Here is a 17,481-nt window from a genome sequence, read left to right as displayed (position 1 = left end):
GGCATGATTATAGTGAACCCCAGTGAAAGCAGAAGGTTCGTCGTAGTCTGGAGATTGGAGAAGACAGCCTGGGGTGAACACGCCTTCAACAGCTAGTTAAGGTAGGGAAGACCGAAACCCCTAGCCGGCGCAGATAAGCTGCGACCACTGCCATCACTTTTTGGGAACACCCCAGGGGCGCTAGTAAGCCCAAAGGGTAGCACGGTAAACGGAATGTGCTTGTGAACTACCACTAATCGCAAGCAACATCTGTGGCCAGGCAGGACGAGAACATGAAAGTAGGCATCCTTCAAGTCCATGCTACCATCCAGTCTCCAGAGTCCAGGGCAGATAACACCGGAGCCAGATGGAGCATTTTGAACTTCTCCTTTTTGAGGAAGAGATTGAGGGATCTGCGGTCTAGGAAAGGATGGAGGCCCTTGTCCTTTTTGGGCACCAGAAAGTAGCAGGAATAATAACCATAACTTACTTCTGGCACGGGGACCCTCATGCGTAGGTTGTTGGGTAAGGAATTTTGCGTTGTTCGGCACAGGCCTATGGCAGTGGGCAATCGTCCTGTTCACAGGAGCCCTTCAGGAGGGTTAGGACCAGGCACCCAGAAGGACATCAGTAGCCCAAATGTCCCAAGGACTTGGATTAGGACGAAAAAGAGCGGTGATGGCTCTGCGAGCTGTCTTGTGACCGCCCTCTTGATCAAGACTGGGAGCCTTCGGGTTCATGGCCCGGCACATGGAGCATGCCTTTTGGTTGTGGACGCACTCCAGGAACCACAAACAAGCACGGTGCGGATCTGTCACTGACATAATTCAGTGACAGGAGTCACAGCTTAAAACTGGTCTTCCGTGGCATCTTCGATGCACCAAGAGAGTGTCAGGTATTTGACAAAAAAATGAGTCACAAAACTGAGCGTAGCTCTCTCCAGATCGGCACTTAGGCTGGTGCGGAAAGAAAAGAACTCCGGATCCAGTCTGATGTCAGCACACAGTGGTGGAGCCTTTATTCGACCGTGACATCACGGCGCGCAAGGGTACTGCTCGAAGAAAAATCTCTGGATCCAGTCTGACGCTTGGGGGAAATTCTAATGCGAGGAACTAAAATTCTCTATCAGATACCCAATGCATACTAACATATCCCTATATGTATGAAAGTTTTCCTAGCCAGATTTGGTGTTTAGGCAAGGTGGTGATTATGACAAAGTGCAATTTCAAAGCTTCCAAATCTAAGGTCTAACAAAATTTAATGAGACTTTTGTCACTTTACTTAGTGGGTTTTGCAATATGCCGGTGCAAAATGAAAATGTCACTTACCCAGTGTACATCTGTTCGTGGCATCAGTCGCTGAAGATTCACATGTTGTGCATAGCCCGCCATCTGGTGTTGGGTCGGAGTGTTACAAGTTGTTTTTCTTCGAAGAAGTCTTTCGAGTCACGGGACCGAGGGACTCCTCCTCTTTGTCTCCATTGCGCATCGACTCCATCTTCGATTGTTTTCCCCGCAGAGGGTGAGGTAGGAGTTGTGTTGTAGCAATAGTGCCCATGCAATGGAGTGAATAAGTATGTACCTATTTAAGGTTTAAATAATATATTTACAAATGTACAAAGCTTAAGCTAACTTCCGAACAGCTACAGGCTCCCGGGGAGGCGGGTGGGCACATGCGAATCTTCAGCGACTGATGCCACGAACAGATGTACACTGGGTAAGTGACATTTTCAGTTCGATGGCATCTGTCGCTGTAGATACACATGTTGTGCATAGACTAGTAAGCAGTTATCTCCCCAAAAGCGGTGGCTCAGCCTGTAGGAGTGGAAGTATTTTGAAATAAGGTTCTTAACACGGCTTGACCTACTGTGGCTTGTTGTGCGGATAGCACGTCTACACAGTAGTGCTTGGTGAACGTGTGAGGCGTAGACCATGTGGCTGCCTTACATATTTCGTGCATTGGAATATATCCTAGAAAGGCCATGGTAGCGCCTTTCTTTCTGGTTGAGTGTGCCCTTGGTGTAATGGGCAGCTGTCTTTTTGCTTTAAGGTAGCAGATTTGGATGCACTTAACTATCCATCTGGCTATACCTTGTTTTGATATTGGGTTTCCTGCATGCGGTTTTTGGAATGCAATAAATAGTTGTTTAGTCTTTCTGATGTTTTTTGTTCTGTCAATGTAGTACATTAGTGCTCTTTTGACATCTAATGTATGTAGTGCCCTCTCAGCTACGGAATCTGGCTGTGGGAAGAACATTGGTAGTTCTACAGTTTGATTGAGGTGGAACGGTGAAATAACCTTTGGTAAAAATTTAGGATTGGTCCTTAGGACTACCTTATTTTTGTGTATTTGGATAAAAGGTTCTTGTATTGTAAACGCTTGAATTTCGCTTACTCTCCGTAGAGATGTGATGGCGATGAGAAATGCAACTTTCCAGGTTAGGAACTGTATTGCGCAAGAGTGCATGGGTTCAAAAGGTGGACCCATGAGTCTTGTTAAGACAACATTGAGGTTCCATGAAGGAACGGGTGGTGTCCTTGGTGGTATAATTCTTTTAAGGCCTTCCATAAATGCTTTAATGACCGGTATCCTAAATAGTGAAGTTGAATAGGTAATCTGCAGGTATGCAGATATTGCCGCAAGGTGTATTTTAATGGAAGAGAAAGCTAGGTTTGATTTTTGTAAGTGTAGCAAGTAACCCACTACATCCTTTGGAGATGCGTGTAATGGTTGGATTTGATTATGATGGCAGTAGCAAACAAACCTTTTCCATTTGCTTGCATAGCAGTGCCTAGTAGATGGTCTTCTAGCTTGCTTTATGACTTCCATACATTCTTGTGTAAGGTCTAAGTGTCCGAATTCTAGGATTTCAGGAGCCAGATTGCTAGATTCAGCGATGCTGGATCTGGATGCCTGATCTGTTGTTTGTGTTGTGTTAACAGATCTGGCCAGTTGGGCAATTTGATGTGGGGTACTACTGATAGGTCTAACAGTGTTGTGTACCAGGGTTGCCTTGCCCATGTTGGTGCTATCAGTATGAGTTTGAGTTTGTTTTGACTCAATTTGTTTACTAGATATGGAAGGAGAGGGAGAGGGGGAAAAGCGTATGCAAATATCCCTGACCAGTTTATCCATAGGGCATTGCCTTGGGACTGCCTGTGTGGGTATCTGGATGCGAAGTTTTGGCATTTTGCGTTCTCTTTTGTTGCAAATAAGTCTATTTGAGGTGTTCCCCAGAGTTTGAAATAAGTGTTTAGAATTTGGGGGTGAATTTCCCATTTGTGGACTTGTTGGTGATCTCGAGAGAGATTGTCTGCAAGTTGATTCTGGATCCCTGGAATAAACTGTGCTATTAGGCGAATGTGGTTGTGAATTGCCCATCGCCATATCTTTTGTGCTAGAAGGCTCAGCTGCGTTGTGTGTGTCCCCCTGTTTGTTTAGATAATACATTCTTGTCAAAACAGACAACATGACAACAATGTATTTGTGAGTTATGATTGGTTGGAATACTTTTAGTGCTTGAAAAACTGCTAGCAGTTCTAGGTGATTTATGTGCAGTTTTGTTTGATGTACGTCCCATTGTCCTTGTATGCTGTGTTGATCGAGGTGTGCTCCCCACCCAGTCATGGAAGCATCTGTTATTACGTATTGTGGCACTGGGTCTTGGAAAGGCCGCCCTTTGTTTAAATTTATACTGTTCCACCATAGAAGCGAGAGGTATGTTTGGCGGTCTATCAACACCAGATCTAGAAGGTGACCCTGTGCTTGTGACCATTGTGATGCTAGGCACTGTTGTAGGGGCCTCATGTGCAGTCTTGCGTTCGGGACAATGGCTATGCATGAGGACATCATGCCTAGGAGTTGTAATATCATTTTTGCCTGTATTCTCTGTGTTGGATACATGTGTTGTATGATCTTGTTGAAATTTTGAATTTTGTGGACTTGGAGTGGCTAATCCTTTTGTTGGGTCTACTATGGCTCCTAGGTATTGTTGTACTTTGCACGGCAGAATGTGTGATTTTGCATAGTTGATGGTGAAACCGAGTTTGTAGAGGTTTTGTATGACCTGATTTGTGTGGTGTGAGCACCTGGTCAGTGAGTTGGTCTTGATTAGCCAGTCGTCTAGATACGGGAATACGTGTATTTGCTGCCTTCTGATGTGTGCAGCCACTACTGCTAGACATTTTGTAAAGCCTCTTGGTGCGGTTGTTAAACCAAACGGCAATACTTTGAATTGGTAATGTATTCCTTTGAATACAAACCTGAGGTATTTCCTGTGCGACTGATGTATTGGTATGTGGAAATACGCGTCTGAGATCTAAGGTTGTCATGTAGTCCTGTTGCTTTAGCAATGGTAACACTTCTTGTAGCGTGACCATGTGAAAGTGTTCTGATTTGATGTAGGTGTTTAGTGTTCTGAGGTCTAGGATTGGTCTCAGTGTTTTGTCCTTTTTTGGTATTAGGAAGTACAGTGAATAAACTCCTGTGTTTATTTGTGTCTTTGGTACTAGTTCTATTGCATTCTTTTGCAATAATGCTTGAACTTCTATTTCCAGAAGGTCTGAATGTTGTTTTGATAAATTCTGTGCTTTTGGTGGTATGTTTGGAGGGATTTGTAGAAATTCTATGCAATAACCATGTTGGATAATTGCTAAGACCCAAGTGTCTGTAGTTATTTCCTCCCATGCTTGGTAATACTGACCTATTCTTCCACCCACTGGTGTTGTGTGGAGGGGATGAGTGACATGTGAGTCACTGCTTGGTTGTAGGGGTTTTGGGGCTTTGAAATGTTCCCCTATTCCTAGGGAATTGCCTCTGTATTGGCCCCGAAAGCCTCCCCTCTGGTACTGTCCCTGGTAGCTGGATGGTGTTGTCTGTGAGGTGCTGGCTTGTGTGGCCTGACCCCGAAACCCCCCTCTAAAGGTCGTCTTGCGGAAGGTGCTGTAAGTGCCTCTGCTCTGCGGGGAGTAGAGTGCGCCCATGGCTTTAGCAGTGTCAGTGTCCTTTTTCAGTTTCTCAATTGCCGTGTCCACCTCTGGTCCGAACAGTTGTTTCTCATTGAATGGCATATTGAGCACTGCCTGCTGTATCTCTGGTTTAAAACCAGACGTTCGCAGCCATGCGTGCCTTCTTATAGTCACAGATGTGTTAATTGTTCTTGCAGCTGTGTCCGCTGCATCCATAGAGGAGCGTATCTGATTATTAGATATGTTCTGTCCTTCCTCAACCACCTGTTTCGCCCTTTTTTGTAGCTCTTTGGGTAGATGCTCAATGAGGTGTTGCATCTCGTCCCAATGGGCTCTGTCATAGCGCGCAAGTAGTGCTTGAGTTAGCGATGCGCCACTGGTTTGCAGCTTGTACTGCGACTCTTTCCAGCTGCATCGAACTTGCGGCTCTCTTTATCTGGGGGTGGTGCATCCCCAGATGTGTGGGAGTTGGCTCTCTTGCGAGCTGCTCCTACTACGACGGAATCTGGTGGCAGCTGTGAGGTGATGAAAACAGGGTCTGTGGGAGGTGCTTTATATTTCTTTTCCACTCTTGGTGTTATTGCTCTACTCTTGACCGGCTCCTTGAAGATTTCCTTTGCGTGCCAAAGCATTCCTGGGAGCATAGGCAGGCTTTGGTAGGAGGTATGGGTGGAGGAGAGGGTGTTGAATAAGAAGTCATCCTCGACTGGTTCCGAGTGTAGGGACACGTTGTGGAACTCTGCTGCTCTAGCCACCACTTGTGAGTATGCTGTGCTATCTTCCGGTGGTGAGGGCTTTGTAGGATACGCCTCTGGACTGTTGTCCGACACTGGGGTGTCGTATAAGTCCCAAGCGTCTTGGTCACCTTGGCTCATGGTGGTGTGAGCCGGGGAATGTGATGGAGTTTGTGCCGGTGAAACGTTAGTTACAGGTGGAGGAGAGGGTGGCGGAATTACCTTTTTCACCATTTTTGTTTGTGGTGCTTGGTCTGACTGAAACTCCAGTCTCCTTTTTCTCCTAATAGGGGGAAGGGAGCTTATTTTCCCTGTTCCTTCCTGTATAAAAATACGTTTCTGAGTGTGGTCCACTTCGGTGGATTGCAACTCTTCCTCAAATCTATGCTTTCGCATCTGAGAGGACAGTGATTGCTCCTCTGAATAGGAACCGGTAGTTGGGTCGGTTGCGGGTCGTTTTGGCACCGAAACCCTGTCTGTACTCTTTTTCGGCTCCGAGGTGACCTTCTTTTTCGGAGTCGAACCCTCTCGGCGTCGATCTTCCTCAGTGCCGCTGTCTCTGCGTCGAGCAGTTACGGCTCCGCTATCTCGGCGTCGATCTTTTTCAGCAGCACTTTCTCGGTCCCGAGAAGGCTGCGTGCCGGTGTCTCGACCGGAGTCGGACGATCAACACTATTTCGGCCTTTTTCGGTGCCGATGGTCGGTCACCGAATTTATGGGTCGAGCCATGGCCTGGTGGCAGTGGCGTACCCTGGGCCTTGTCACTTTTCTTGTGTGCTGGCTTCGACGTCTTACTCCCAGTTCTTTGGTCGTCGAATTCCTCGGAGTCCGATTCATGGATCGAGAAGGTTTCTTCTTCCTCTTGTTCCTCGAACTCTCGGTGAGCTGTCGGCGTGGACGCCATCTGCAGTCTTCTGGCTCGACGGTCACGGAGTGTTTTTCGGGACCGGAACGCACGACAAGCCTCGCAAGTCTCTTCGCTGTGCTCAGGCGACAGGCACAGGTTACAGACCAAATGTTGGTCTGTATACGGGTATTTGTTGTGGCATTTAGGACAGAAACGGAACGGGGTCCGTTCCATCAGCGTTCTTTTACACGTGGTCGGGCCGACCAGGCCCCGACGGGGGATCGAAAACTACCCCGAAGGGTACCGGAGCTCTTCACTCTTCGATTCGGTGTCGATTCTATCGAAGCCGATCCCGAACGCAACAATACCAATGTAATTTTTCTGATATTTAGCTAACTTTCCGTTCCGAAACCCGGAGCGAAAGGAACACGTCCGAACCCGATGGCGGAAAGAAAACATTCGAAGATGGAGTCGACGCCCATGCGCAATGGAGACAAAGAGGAGGAGTCCCTCGGTCCCGTGACTCGAAAGACTTCTTCGAAGAAAAACAACTTGTAACACTCCGACCCAACACCAGATGGCGGGCTATGCACAACATGTGTATCTACAGCGACAGATGCCATCGAACCTAGCATTATTTCTTAAATTCAGTGCTACTCTAAACAAGCTAGTACTGCAATAAAGACTTCCAAGTTATGATAGCAGCTTGTTTTACAGTTCTTCACACCAAAAGCAGACTTTATTGTAGCAAATGAGGACTGTCATCCAAATAGGTTGGACCCTCCATTCTCTGCTTTGAGTGCCTAACATACCCACCCTTACCACTTACAGGCTTTTGTAGATTCACAGAATTTTTTTAAGGTTCCCGAACCAACTAACTGTTTGCAACAGCCAATTTGCTTATTGAAGGTCACTAGATCTGCAAATTCATATGCTCTTTGCTCCTAGAAATATGTACATTTTATTTTAAAGAATCACAAACCATTTAGGAAACTGGGCAAAACTATGTATTTTTTCTGTGCATGAGAATGCTGTATAAGCAGTTCAGGTGGTTTAGCGTTCGCCATCACAAAAACTATTATTGATATTTTGCAGCACCCAAAATGACTATGTTTTATGGCATTTGAGGCCCTTGATTAATCAGTGGAAACTGTTACATTCAATAAAAGTGAATAACCGTTGTAAGCGTTTCATGCAAAATAACTCGCCCAAAAACAAACCTCATTCACCGATATAAGATCCTAAAAATCTGAACAATGAATATTGCAAGTTAAAAAAAAAAAAAAAAAAAACCACACACACACACACTGATAAAATGATGCCCAGTTGTCCCCTTACGATCCTCCCCTCAAGATATTTAATTTCAATACAAACTTAAGATGCTTACTTTTCCATTGTGCCGAACAGCCACTTCGGTTCCTTATTAAAAGGCATTCTCATGCCGTGAAACCTGGCCATCTTCTCTGCTATTTCTGCAGATAAATCAGGCAGACCAAGTTCTTCTACTTCCAGCTTCCGACTCTAAAACAAGAAGAAATATAACACTTACCTACAGAGCCTTTCTATATTTGTATGGCATCACCAATAGCAGGTGGGAGATGTACATTAAAAAATTAATATGGAATAAAACAAGGCTAACCAATTCATCCCTTTCTCTGCCTGTAGCACAGACCACGCCCACACAGTTATTAAAACATTTTTATTTTCAAAATAGGTTGCTACTGGATAGCCCACTTTCACTGAAACACAGATGAAAGGTTATGGTAGTTTACTTTTAAGGATAACATTTATTGGAAAAAAGAACTAGAGAGTGAGACCACTGAATGACCCTAAGAGTTATGTTTGAGAAAGCTCACAATTTTTATGGTCTTGAGTTCTGCAAAATGCAGAAAAATTAATACTTAAGTCTTCAAGCTTTAAATGAGGACAATACACAGCATGCAGCGCTTCACTGTAGCACTGCTAGTTTCCAGGAACACTATTACTCTTGAGATTTTTCATTCATTTTTCTGTCATTTCAGGTTTTCCCAGCACCTTTGTCCTGTTCTCAATGCAATTAACAAAGAAATTTTACAAAACACATCTTGTTTTTAAATATTAAAAATAGTGAAATCCCACCTCTAGCCCTGTGTTTTTCATTTGCCCCTCGAAAAAAGTATATCAATACAGAACATCTACTTTTATGCTTTACATTCACCATCATTAAATGTATAACAAAGCTAAAAGCTAAATCTTTTGTATTTTTCAGTTCCAGTCTGTGCCATGAATATAGTATTTGACACTTTTTTTAAACTATGAGCAGCTCTGTGTAAGGCTTAAGCTGCGTGCATTTAGGATCACCCAGTTTCTGTGTTCACCATTGGCAATACAGCAACAAGAGAGGAGCATGGGATAAATGAACAGGGGCTGCCCCCGTGACTTATTAGAATTTCCCTAGTTTGAAAATAAAATCCTATGTGTTTTACTGATTTCTTATATTTTTAAGCAACAATTTTAAGAGAACCCATTTTAGAGGACATTTTTACTGACAGATACGTTTCTCAATTTTCATATACCTAGCTTAGAATACCATCTGGCTTAAAACAATTCATAGAATAGAAACGGGAAACCACAATAACCAGCTTAATTTTTTTTCTTTTTTTAATTCAGATTCCAACACTGCTCACTATTACATGAACTCTCAAATTCATACGAATAGTCAGCAGAAATAAAAATTCTCAATTCCACATGGACAAATTTGTTGTGGTGGGCTACATTACAGCAATCAACACATGTATTTACCTTTTTATAATTTAAAAAGTAAAGTAAACACTGGATTGAATGTAGGTTGCTAGAATGGTCTTACATTTCACCATAAATAGCGCAATTGAAGTTTTTATTTTAGCTCACAGTAAATATTTTCATTATATAATTCAGATACTTTCTAATTTTTAAGGCTTCCTTAAAAAGTATTTAATCTCTTACTATATATTTCTGTTCAGGACAAGGTTGATAATTAAGTTTGATAGTAAGGCTGAATACACCTCCTTTTGTTTTTTAATCTGGCTATTTGCAAAGCAATAAAAATTAAGCTGTATGTAGTATTTCTCTGGCCTGAATCTACCCAAAAGGCAGCAAGCTCAGTAGAGATTCAAAGACCAGCATAGTATCAACAAGTGATATGAAAGGTAGTAGGTTTGTGGACTGTTATTGCATTGTAATGTAGTGTTCCTTCTTTTCTAAACTGCAGCTGGGTTGAGGCAGCCATGATGGATGTGGGGATGTTGTTCCAGATTCTGGGTACATAGATTGAAAAGGCCTACTGTCTTGTTCTAGCGTTTTTTTTTTTTTTTTACACTTAAAACTGCAGTCAGAGTGTTATGGCTACATGAATGCAGAAAACCACCAGAGATGGTGATCCTGTCTGCATTATAAGCAGGGGTGCTAGTGCAGAAGGCTTTGTAAATGATGCAGCTGGTTTTCAAGATGATGCAGGCAGGCAAGGGGAGCCAAGTGAGTTCCATCAGGATGGAGGTGATGTGATCATATTTATCAGGTCCTGGACAAGACCTATAGTATACTCTTAATGGGTGCCTGGGAGGACACGAGTCGGGCATTGCCACCATCCAAGTAAAAGAGCTGCAACAGCAGATCAGTAGTCACTTTATGGATGAGTTCTCTATAAGAGTTGGAAATAGGCAGTATTTTTCGGCAACGTGTTCTTGAAGCTGAGGTTGGTCTCAAAAGTGAATCCAAATGACTTGGCATTCAGTCAAAATTGGTGTTCGAAGCTGTCAAGTTTCAGGTATTTGAGCCAGGTTTGTATTTTGGTGTTTTTGGCAAGTACCACATAAAATATGTAAAGAATCACAGCAGAGGTTTAATCACATAGGAAGTGACAACAACTTATGTATGACAATCTAAAGTGAAAATCCCAGGAAACGGTTTACTTAAACTTAAAGCACAGTCTCCATTCCTTTCTTTCAGCAGAAGTGCACCATCATTAGGTAGCTCTTCTTTTACCGTAGGACTATCCATTGACTAAAGGCACAGAAAAGGAGATCCTGAAAATGTGAGCTAACTCTACATTTTCTTTAGAATTTTGATTTTAGTCCTGAAATATGGGAAATCTAGGCTGTTGACAAAAGTCTGTAAAACATTCCAGGAGAAGCCAGATTCTGCAGGAACAACATTGTGGCAATATAATTAATCAGAGTTTTGGTCTAATTTGCATACAGGAGTTTAGATTTACCATTATTCTTACACTAGCTTGTATTCACATTATTTGAACTCCCTATTTGTTATTTGCAATGAATAACAAATGGCCTTATGTGACCATCATGACAAAACTGATTCACACTTCAAATGTTTCAAATTTAACACTGGCATTATAAAAATGTAAGCTGTATCCAAAGTGTGTAGAAGTCTTAAAGGAAATTCACAGTTGAAGACAATTATGCCATAGACTGCAAATGCTTAGCATTGAAAGGACCAAGCAACTACCTCTTTCATAATTATTAGAAAAACTGCTTGGAGCAAAAAATAGGTATTAAAACCTATAAAACATGCTGTAAAATTAATAACTACCACATTGAATTCCCTTCTTTGAGAATCAAGAAGCCTCAGGATTAGTGTCACAGTAACTACAATTAATCCTTACCGGAATGAATTGCTCAAGGCGACCTTGAGGGAATATTCCATATAACTTTGGACCAAGAGACCTCTCAGCCAAAATGGCAAACATTACTCCTTCCATTACCATGGCTTCTGCACCCTGTAGAAAAAGAGAAGCATGCTAAATACAAACAAAAGTAATTCAACACGCTGAGAACCCAGAGCAAGCTTCCCCCGAAGGCCAACCCCCCTACACCCCCCACCCCAGGTCAGGGTTGGAAGGGGAAATCGCTTCCCTTTCTACCTCTGTGTCCCCCCCACGTGGTGTCGATGATGCCAGCAAGCGATCGCACGTGCTGACCTCAGGCCTGCCCCTCTGCGCCTAAAGATCAAGCAGATTAGAAGAGAAATGCTTCCGATCACTGGAGGGGCCGAGAAAGGCATGAAGGAAGAGGAAAGGCCTTTCCTCTCCTTTCATGTCTCTCAGCATTTCTGCTGCCTGATGGCGATGCGATCGGGCAGCAGAAATGCCCACTAGACACCAGCAGCGCCTTGGGCACCCATTAAAAAACAAAATGGTGGGGTGGTGGCTACCAACCAGTATGGGCCTGGTTATGCCCCCTCCCCAACTGAAGGAGGATAACAGTCTTTCAGCTCTTCCCCCGCACACTAAAACATCTTATCCCACGGCAAGCAAGAGGACATTTGTGGGCCACGAGAACTTGGCTAACTCTCAAAATCGTCCCACTTGGAATGGTGAGGGCTGCACTTGATGGACTCTAGGACGCTGCAATGTAGAAAAGTCCACAAGGCCTACACACATCTGAAAACTAACCATCTGGTTGATTCCAAGATGGAGTGCTTCACATGCACACTGCACCATTTTCTTACCCACAATGCCCTGCAATCCTCCAACTTTACTGGAAATCACATTTTTCCCACAATTTTTGTGATGAAACCGTCCGGAATCTGCAGGATTCCACAAAATTCCTACCACCCAACATTGTTGCATCTATACCAATAAAAGTTATGCTGCACTTGTCAGCCTAAAAATGTATTTTTCCAACTGTCTGAAGGGACCAACAACTTTCTCAAATGAGTAATGATTCATGGATCCTCTTGAAATTATTTGCAATGTACAGGTAATGGGTCACTAAAAGTCACCTTGTTCTGGCTTGAGATTGATTTCTCTCCAGGAAACAGCACCTCAAGACTGTGATTTGCCCTGAGAGTAACATGTCTTGGGTGTTTTCAGCATTGGTTCCATTGAAGAACACCAGTGGGAGCTTTGATTTCAGAACCCATCTATTCCTCACTCCACGAAGCAAGCTTGACAGTTTGCAATTAACTTTCTTTTGAAGGTTGGGCTTCTAGACATACCAATCAATCAACGTTGTTATATAGCACAACTACTCACCTGTGAGGATCTCAAGGTAAAACCATTTAATTTCGAACTGGCATGCTCACAACGCAAATACCACATACCATAGTCAAAAATGAAAGCCTGACACCACACAAACATTTGCTGCAGTCATGGGAACCTGAGGTATCTTTGCAAAAAATAATAAAACAATTTGAACTTGAGTGCTGGTGAGCGCATTTTTGAATTTCAACTCCACTCCCTAATAAAGGGAAAACAAAGGGTAGAGGAGTCTGCACAATTTATGTATTGGGGTTCATAAACTGCAGACCACCATCATGTTAAAGTTAAACTAAGACCCGGTCGAGCACGGGGATATACCAATAAAACGATCTGCCGCGGGAACAGTATTTATAAGAAGTGCAATGTTTACGAATAGCATTCATAACTGCAGGACAGAACAACTCTCCAAAGAGTGCTGTACTGAAATACTTTGAATGTATTGCCACAATTGGAAACGCTTACTTTAAAGAAGTTATCCCTCTTTTCCTCTTTGGTTTCGCCTTTATTACATGACATCTATGAATGAGAAAATGAGAACATTTTACAAACAAGAATATTACATGGCAACCAAAGTGAAAGGTTTGGACACTTACCTGATTTTCTCCACAACCCAAATTCAGTTATTTAAATCTATTATGAAGTACCAAAGACCTTCTGAAAACCTCATCATCCTTTACAACCCTGGTGAAAAAGTGAGCATGAAAGGGCAGTTTCAAAAGATTGTGCCATGGAGAGTGCTAAGTAAGGGCTTGAAATTACCTTTGATTGTTACCTTAAGGTAAAGGCATATTTTTAGGAGAGAAATGGGCCCAAACTCAGTTCTCAAAAACTGAAAATGAAAGCAGTCTATAGGTTTACCCATATATCATCTCCATCCCAACCCCCACTAAACAAGAAACTTTGCAGTGCTACTGACGATCAAATATGCCATTAAGCAGTCTCTGAACAGCTGCTGAGCACAGGAATTTAGTTGAAAGTTCAGAGATACAGCACATGCTTCTTGTTCTGAAAGCTGCAGTTAGTAATGTCACGGAGCCACAAGAAAGGCGTATAACCATTATATACTCTGTCTTTGCATGGGCAGAATGATCTTACTATCTTCTCAGTGCTTTACAAAATTTAAAACCGAAGTCTGAAAATGATTGTGTGAAAGAGGACATGGGCCATGCCATTTCTCACCTAACCAGATTTTGTTTTACCCCTATTCTGAATAGAGCACCCAAGCAGGCAGCCTAAAATGTTTTAGACTGCATACAGATGAGCAAGCCGAAAAAATATATTTCTATTGGAGGAGAAAGGACAGATGCAGGGTAGTTCAAGGTGTTCTGCAGTTTTGTATATTTATATATCCGGTCTATCACAAAACTGTCCATACAAAGCAAAAGCCAGCAAGGCTTAGCAGCATGAGAGGCACCAACCAACAAAATCTAGCACCCCTCAGAAAGGGAAGTGAATATTTTGTTGATTCATTCTGCTAGCTGGCAATCTTGCCATTCTTAGCAAAACAACTTCAAGAACATACACCTGTATGCATAACAGGATGAATGGAAATATTAAGTATTGTAGTTATGGAGACTATGTGGGCCTGTTGCTACTGGCAAGGTTGCTGTTGTGGAGCTCAATAGGACTGGTCCAATTACCCTAGCCAGGGGTACAAGAGGATTTAGAACACCAAGCTAGTGAGGATCTCTCCCCTTTATGAGATGTGTTTGGGTCTTAAAAAAGCAGAAACTACTATGAAAAGACAACTATTAATTATTTGTTAGAGCAATTTGAACCACTAGAGTGAACAAAAGGGGCAAAACTGTTGCTGTTCATCAGCAAACAAGAAAAAATATAAGCTAACAGTACATTCTCCTTTCCTCCAATGTGGACTTAATCTCTTTTCTCTCTTGCTGCTCTGACAAGAGGCGTCAGGACAGGGGCTATGTGATCAGTAGCAGCTGCAACAATGAGAAACACTGAAAGATGCTGAGACTGCTACACTAATTTAGGCCAGACACATGGTATCCAGTAACCACTTCTACCTCCTTTGAAGGACAGTTTGGCCCAGCCCTTACTGTCTCAGCATCTATTGCTAATTTTGCAATGCCATCACAGGCTCTTTGGAACAGGGTGCTTATTATCTGTCCACTTACAATCAGGTGTTGGTGTATAGTGTACAGTTTTATGTTGACTATTCATAACCCACTTTAAATTCATACCAAGAACTTTTGTCTTTTCTTGTAATAATGCCTTGCAGCTATTAGTGCCTCCTAGCTCCTAGACAAAATGTTAATGGTGTTTAGAGCAATATATTAATGCTTAGTATGGCTCACAAATTTTAGACGCTGTGCGCTTGAATACATTCAAGGCAGAATCAGACTTCGACCATTTCCAAGGTCAGTAAATGGAGTGCCATAAAATAGAAGTAACCTATGTTATTTAATGCATCTAGAAATTACAGAAGTGAAGAGGTTCACTTGTTCAAAACTATAAACACAGTGCAACTACAACTAAGTATCTAACTTAAGGACACGCTGTTCTCAGAAGCTTCTAATACTGGCTCGTAGCTTTTTACCTAGGAAAAAAAAAAAAAACTAATACATGTTCAAACATTTTGTAATTATACTAGTTACATCTCAATCACCCCATAAAATTAGTGCTATCATTATGAATATTTTATACTAAACTATCTTGCAATTTAAAAATCTATTTACCAATCATTCTATATTTTAGCTGATTTGCAGACCTCCATGGCACACTCTTTCTTTCAAAACAATGTGTACGGTGAGAAAAAAAACGATGGAAGTTAATTTGTCAACAGTTGAAATGTTTGAGGTGAGTGAGAATTCATATCCAAAACCAATGGTCTCAGATTTCCTGTTATGCAAGCTTTAAGGTCAGCTTACATGTATCTTAAGGGCGACATGTACACTACAAGCCCTTCCCTCATCGCATGCAGAGAAGTTAGCAGATACCACAGACTTCAAATGCAGTGTATACAATAGACACGTTGTAATTTCAGTGAAAAAAATCACTTCTCGAAAACTAGAGCATGGCTGAGGAAACTTTTCTATACGTTCATTAAACCACGGCAGCTGTACTATGTGCCAAGATCCTGATTTACACAGTAAATTGCACAGCCTAAATTAGATGTGAACCGAAAGCAAGTCAAGTGGGGCATGCTCCTTGTTTTTAAATATTTGTAGAGAACACATTCTTAAAGAGGGTGAGTTCATGCATTTACTTTATCGTCACTATGAGTAACACTAATTATTTCAATGTATTCAAGACTATTCCTAAAATCGTCTCATCTGTATAACATTTATCACATGTTACACATGAATATGGGTTGCTCATGTACTAAACGGAGAGGGTACATATTTAAATAGTTTCAACCCATTAACTATTCGCTGCAAGAAGGGTGCCACCCTAACATGTGGATACTAGAAGCACACCGGCTCTGAAAATAATGTGCCAACCTACAAATTAGTGAAAACTAGAATCAAATAAAAACCTTGATATTGGAACATATTTTTCACGAAAAGTATCTTTAAATTATTTCAAGTGATGTGAAACAAAAGTAGTTGTGCATAAAAAATGTCGGAATCCCTGCTGTGTTTTTGGCCTTGATGCAAAAATGTTTTTTCTGAAACTAAACATTAAAGGTCATAGTTTGGCCTCAATATATTAAACAATGTGTGGCTACGACTGGGTTCACAGTCATACGCAGTGACATAAAAGAGAGGCATAATTAATCTTTTATTAAAAAAAAAAAGTATATATATATGTTGGTCGGAGGTGCTGGTTAAGTTACTGTGTATAGCAGAAATCTTGGCACAAAACGCACTGCTGGGTACACGAAGATACAAGAAATGTAAAAATATTTTTCCAAAATATGCAAGGCATAAGTAAAGTAAGAAAGCTGTAAAGAAATGCTCAGCTTCCTGAGATCACATACTATACCGTGAATCGTGTGTCACCTGGAAACCAGAGTGCTTTAGGCACGATGGCATTCGTAAGCCTGCAGCAGAGAACACATGTACATACAAACTACAGTAGTACATCCCCCCAGTTCATGCTCACCCCCCAACCCGCAACCCGATGCAACTCAAATTTTAAACATGAAAATTATGCGTAAACCCTGACCAGCAATGCAACAAGCTCAATCAGATACAGTGACAAAAACAGACATCCATGCTGTTAAATTTCGGAGTTCTGTTTGACCTCTGAAGCAAGAATACACAGAATAGAAAAAAGTAAATGAATGGACTTCAAATTCTTTGAGCCAAGAGGAAAAGACCTGCTTTCCAAATTTAATGGGCATAGGAACCTAAGGGTGCCGTTGTATAAAAAAAAATAAACTGAATCTTTTTACCCAGAGTAAAATTTTAATCTTAATTCTTTTTTTTTTTTATGAATCACAAAGCCTACCGAATGCACACTTCTGTGGACATGTAAAAAATGAATGCAATTGCAAACCATCAAAACACTACAGCAGGTGTGTTCAGTGCAGGTTCACAACTTAATACACGCCTGGTTTTCAGAATAACCAGACTATGCACTGTATATCCATTTACGTAGATGGCATCCAAATTTCCAACTAATTGAATGCCATCCATAAAAATCATTTGTAGTATGCAAATTTAACTTACATGGACATTCTCAAAATAGGGAATGGAATTCTGCACTCCTGGATCTATGTTGGACAACCCTGAACATCTTACACTCGCCATATGTGGAAACTCCATAACCGAGGGTAAAATCTGAGAAATCATGGCAACTGTCTGAAGACACTAAGGGCCACATATACAAAGCTTGGCCGTTTGCTACTACAAACATGCTTTCTTTTGATGTACTAAAGTTAGTATGTATTACGTTTTTATGACAGAATTCCGGTCAAAAACCATTACTACTTTGACACCTCAAAGGTGATAAACCATTTGCGAATCGCTT

The 17,481-nt window shown here is 41.9% G+C and overlaps 1 protein-coding gene across 1 annotated transcript in view; it reads right to left on the bottom strand.

Annotated features, from left to right (window-relative positions):
- CHKA (choline kinase alpha) overlaps positions 1-17,481 on the bottom strand; it is a 288,141-nt gene that overhangs the window by 249,918 nt on the left and 20,742 nt on the right. Inside the window, exons 3-5 of the mRNA XM_069223051.1 lie at positions 13,006-13,059; positions 11,167-11,280; positions 7,915-8,048 (exon numbers count right to left, since the gene is read on the bottom strand). Coding sequence (XP_069079152.1) covers positions 7,915-8,048; positions 11,167-11,280; positions 13,006-13,059 — 302 coding nt within the window. The remainder of the gene's footprint in view (positions 1-7,914; positions 8,049-11,166; positions 11,281-13,005; positions 13,060-17,481) is intronic.

The sequence above is a fragment of the Pleurodeles waltl genome, chromosome 3_1, assembly GCF_031143425.1.
Source record: "Pleurodeles waltl isolate 20211129_DDA chromosome 3_1, aPleWal1.hap1.20221129, whole genome shotgun sequence".
Lineage (NCBI taxonomy): Eukaryota > Metazoa > Chordata > Amphibia > Caudata > Salamandridae > Pleurodeles > Pleurodeles waltl.
This window is presented reverse-complemented; position numbering and strand designations above follow the sequence as displayed.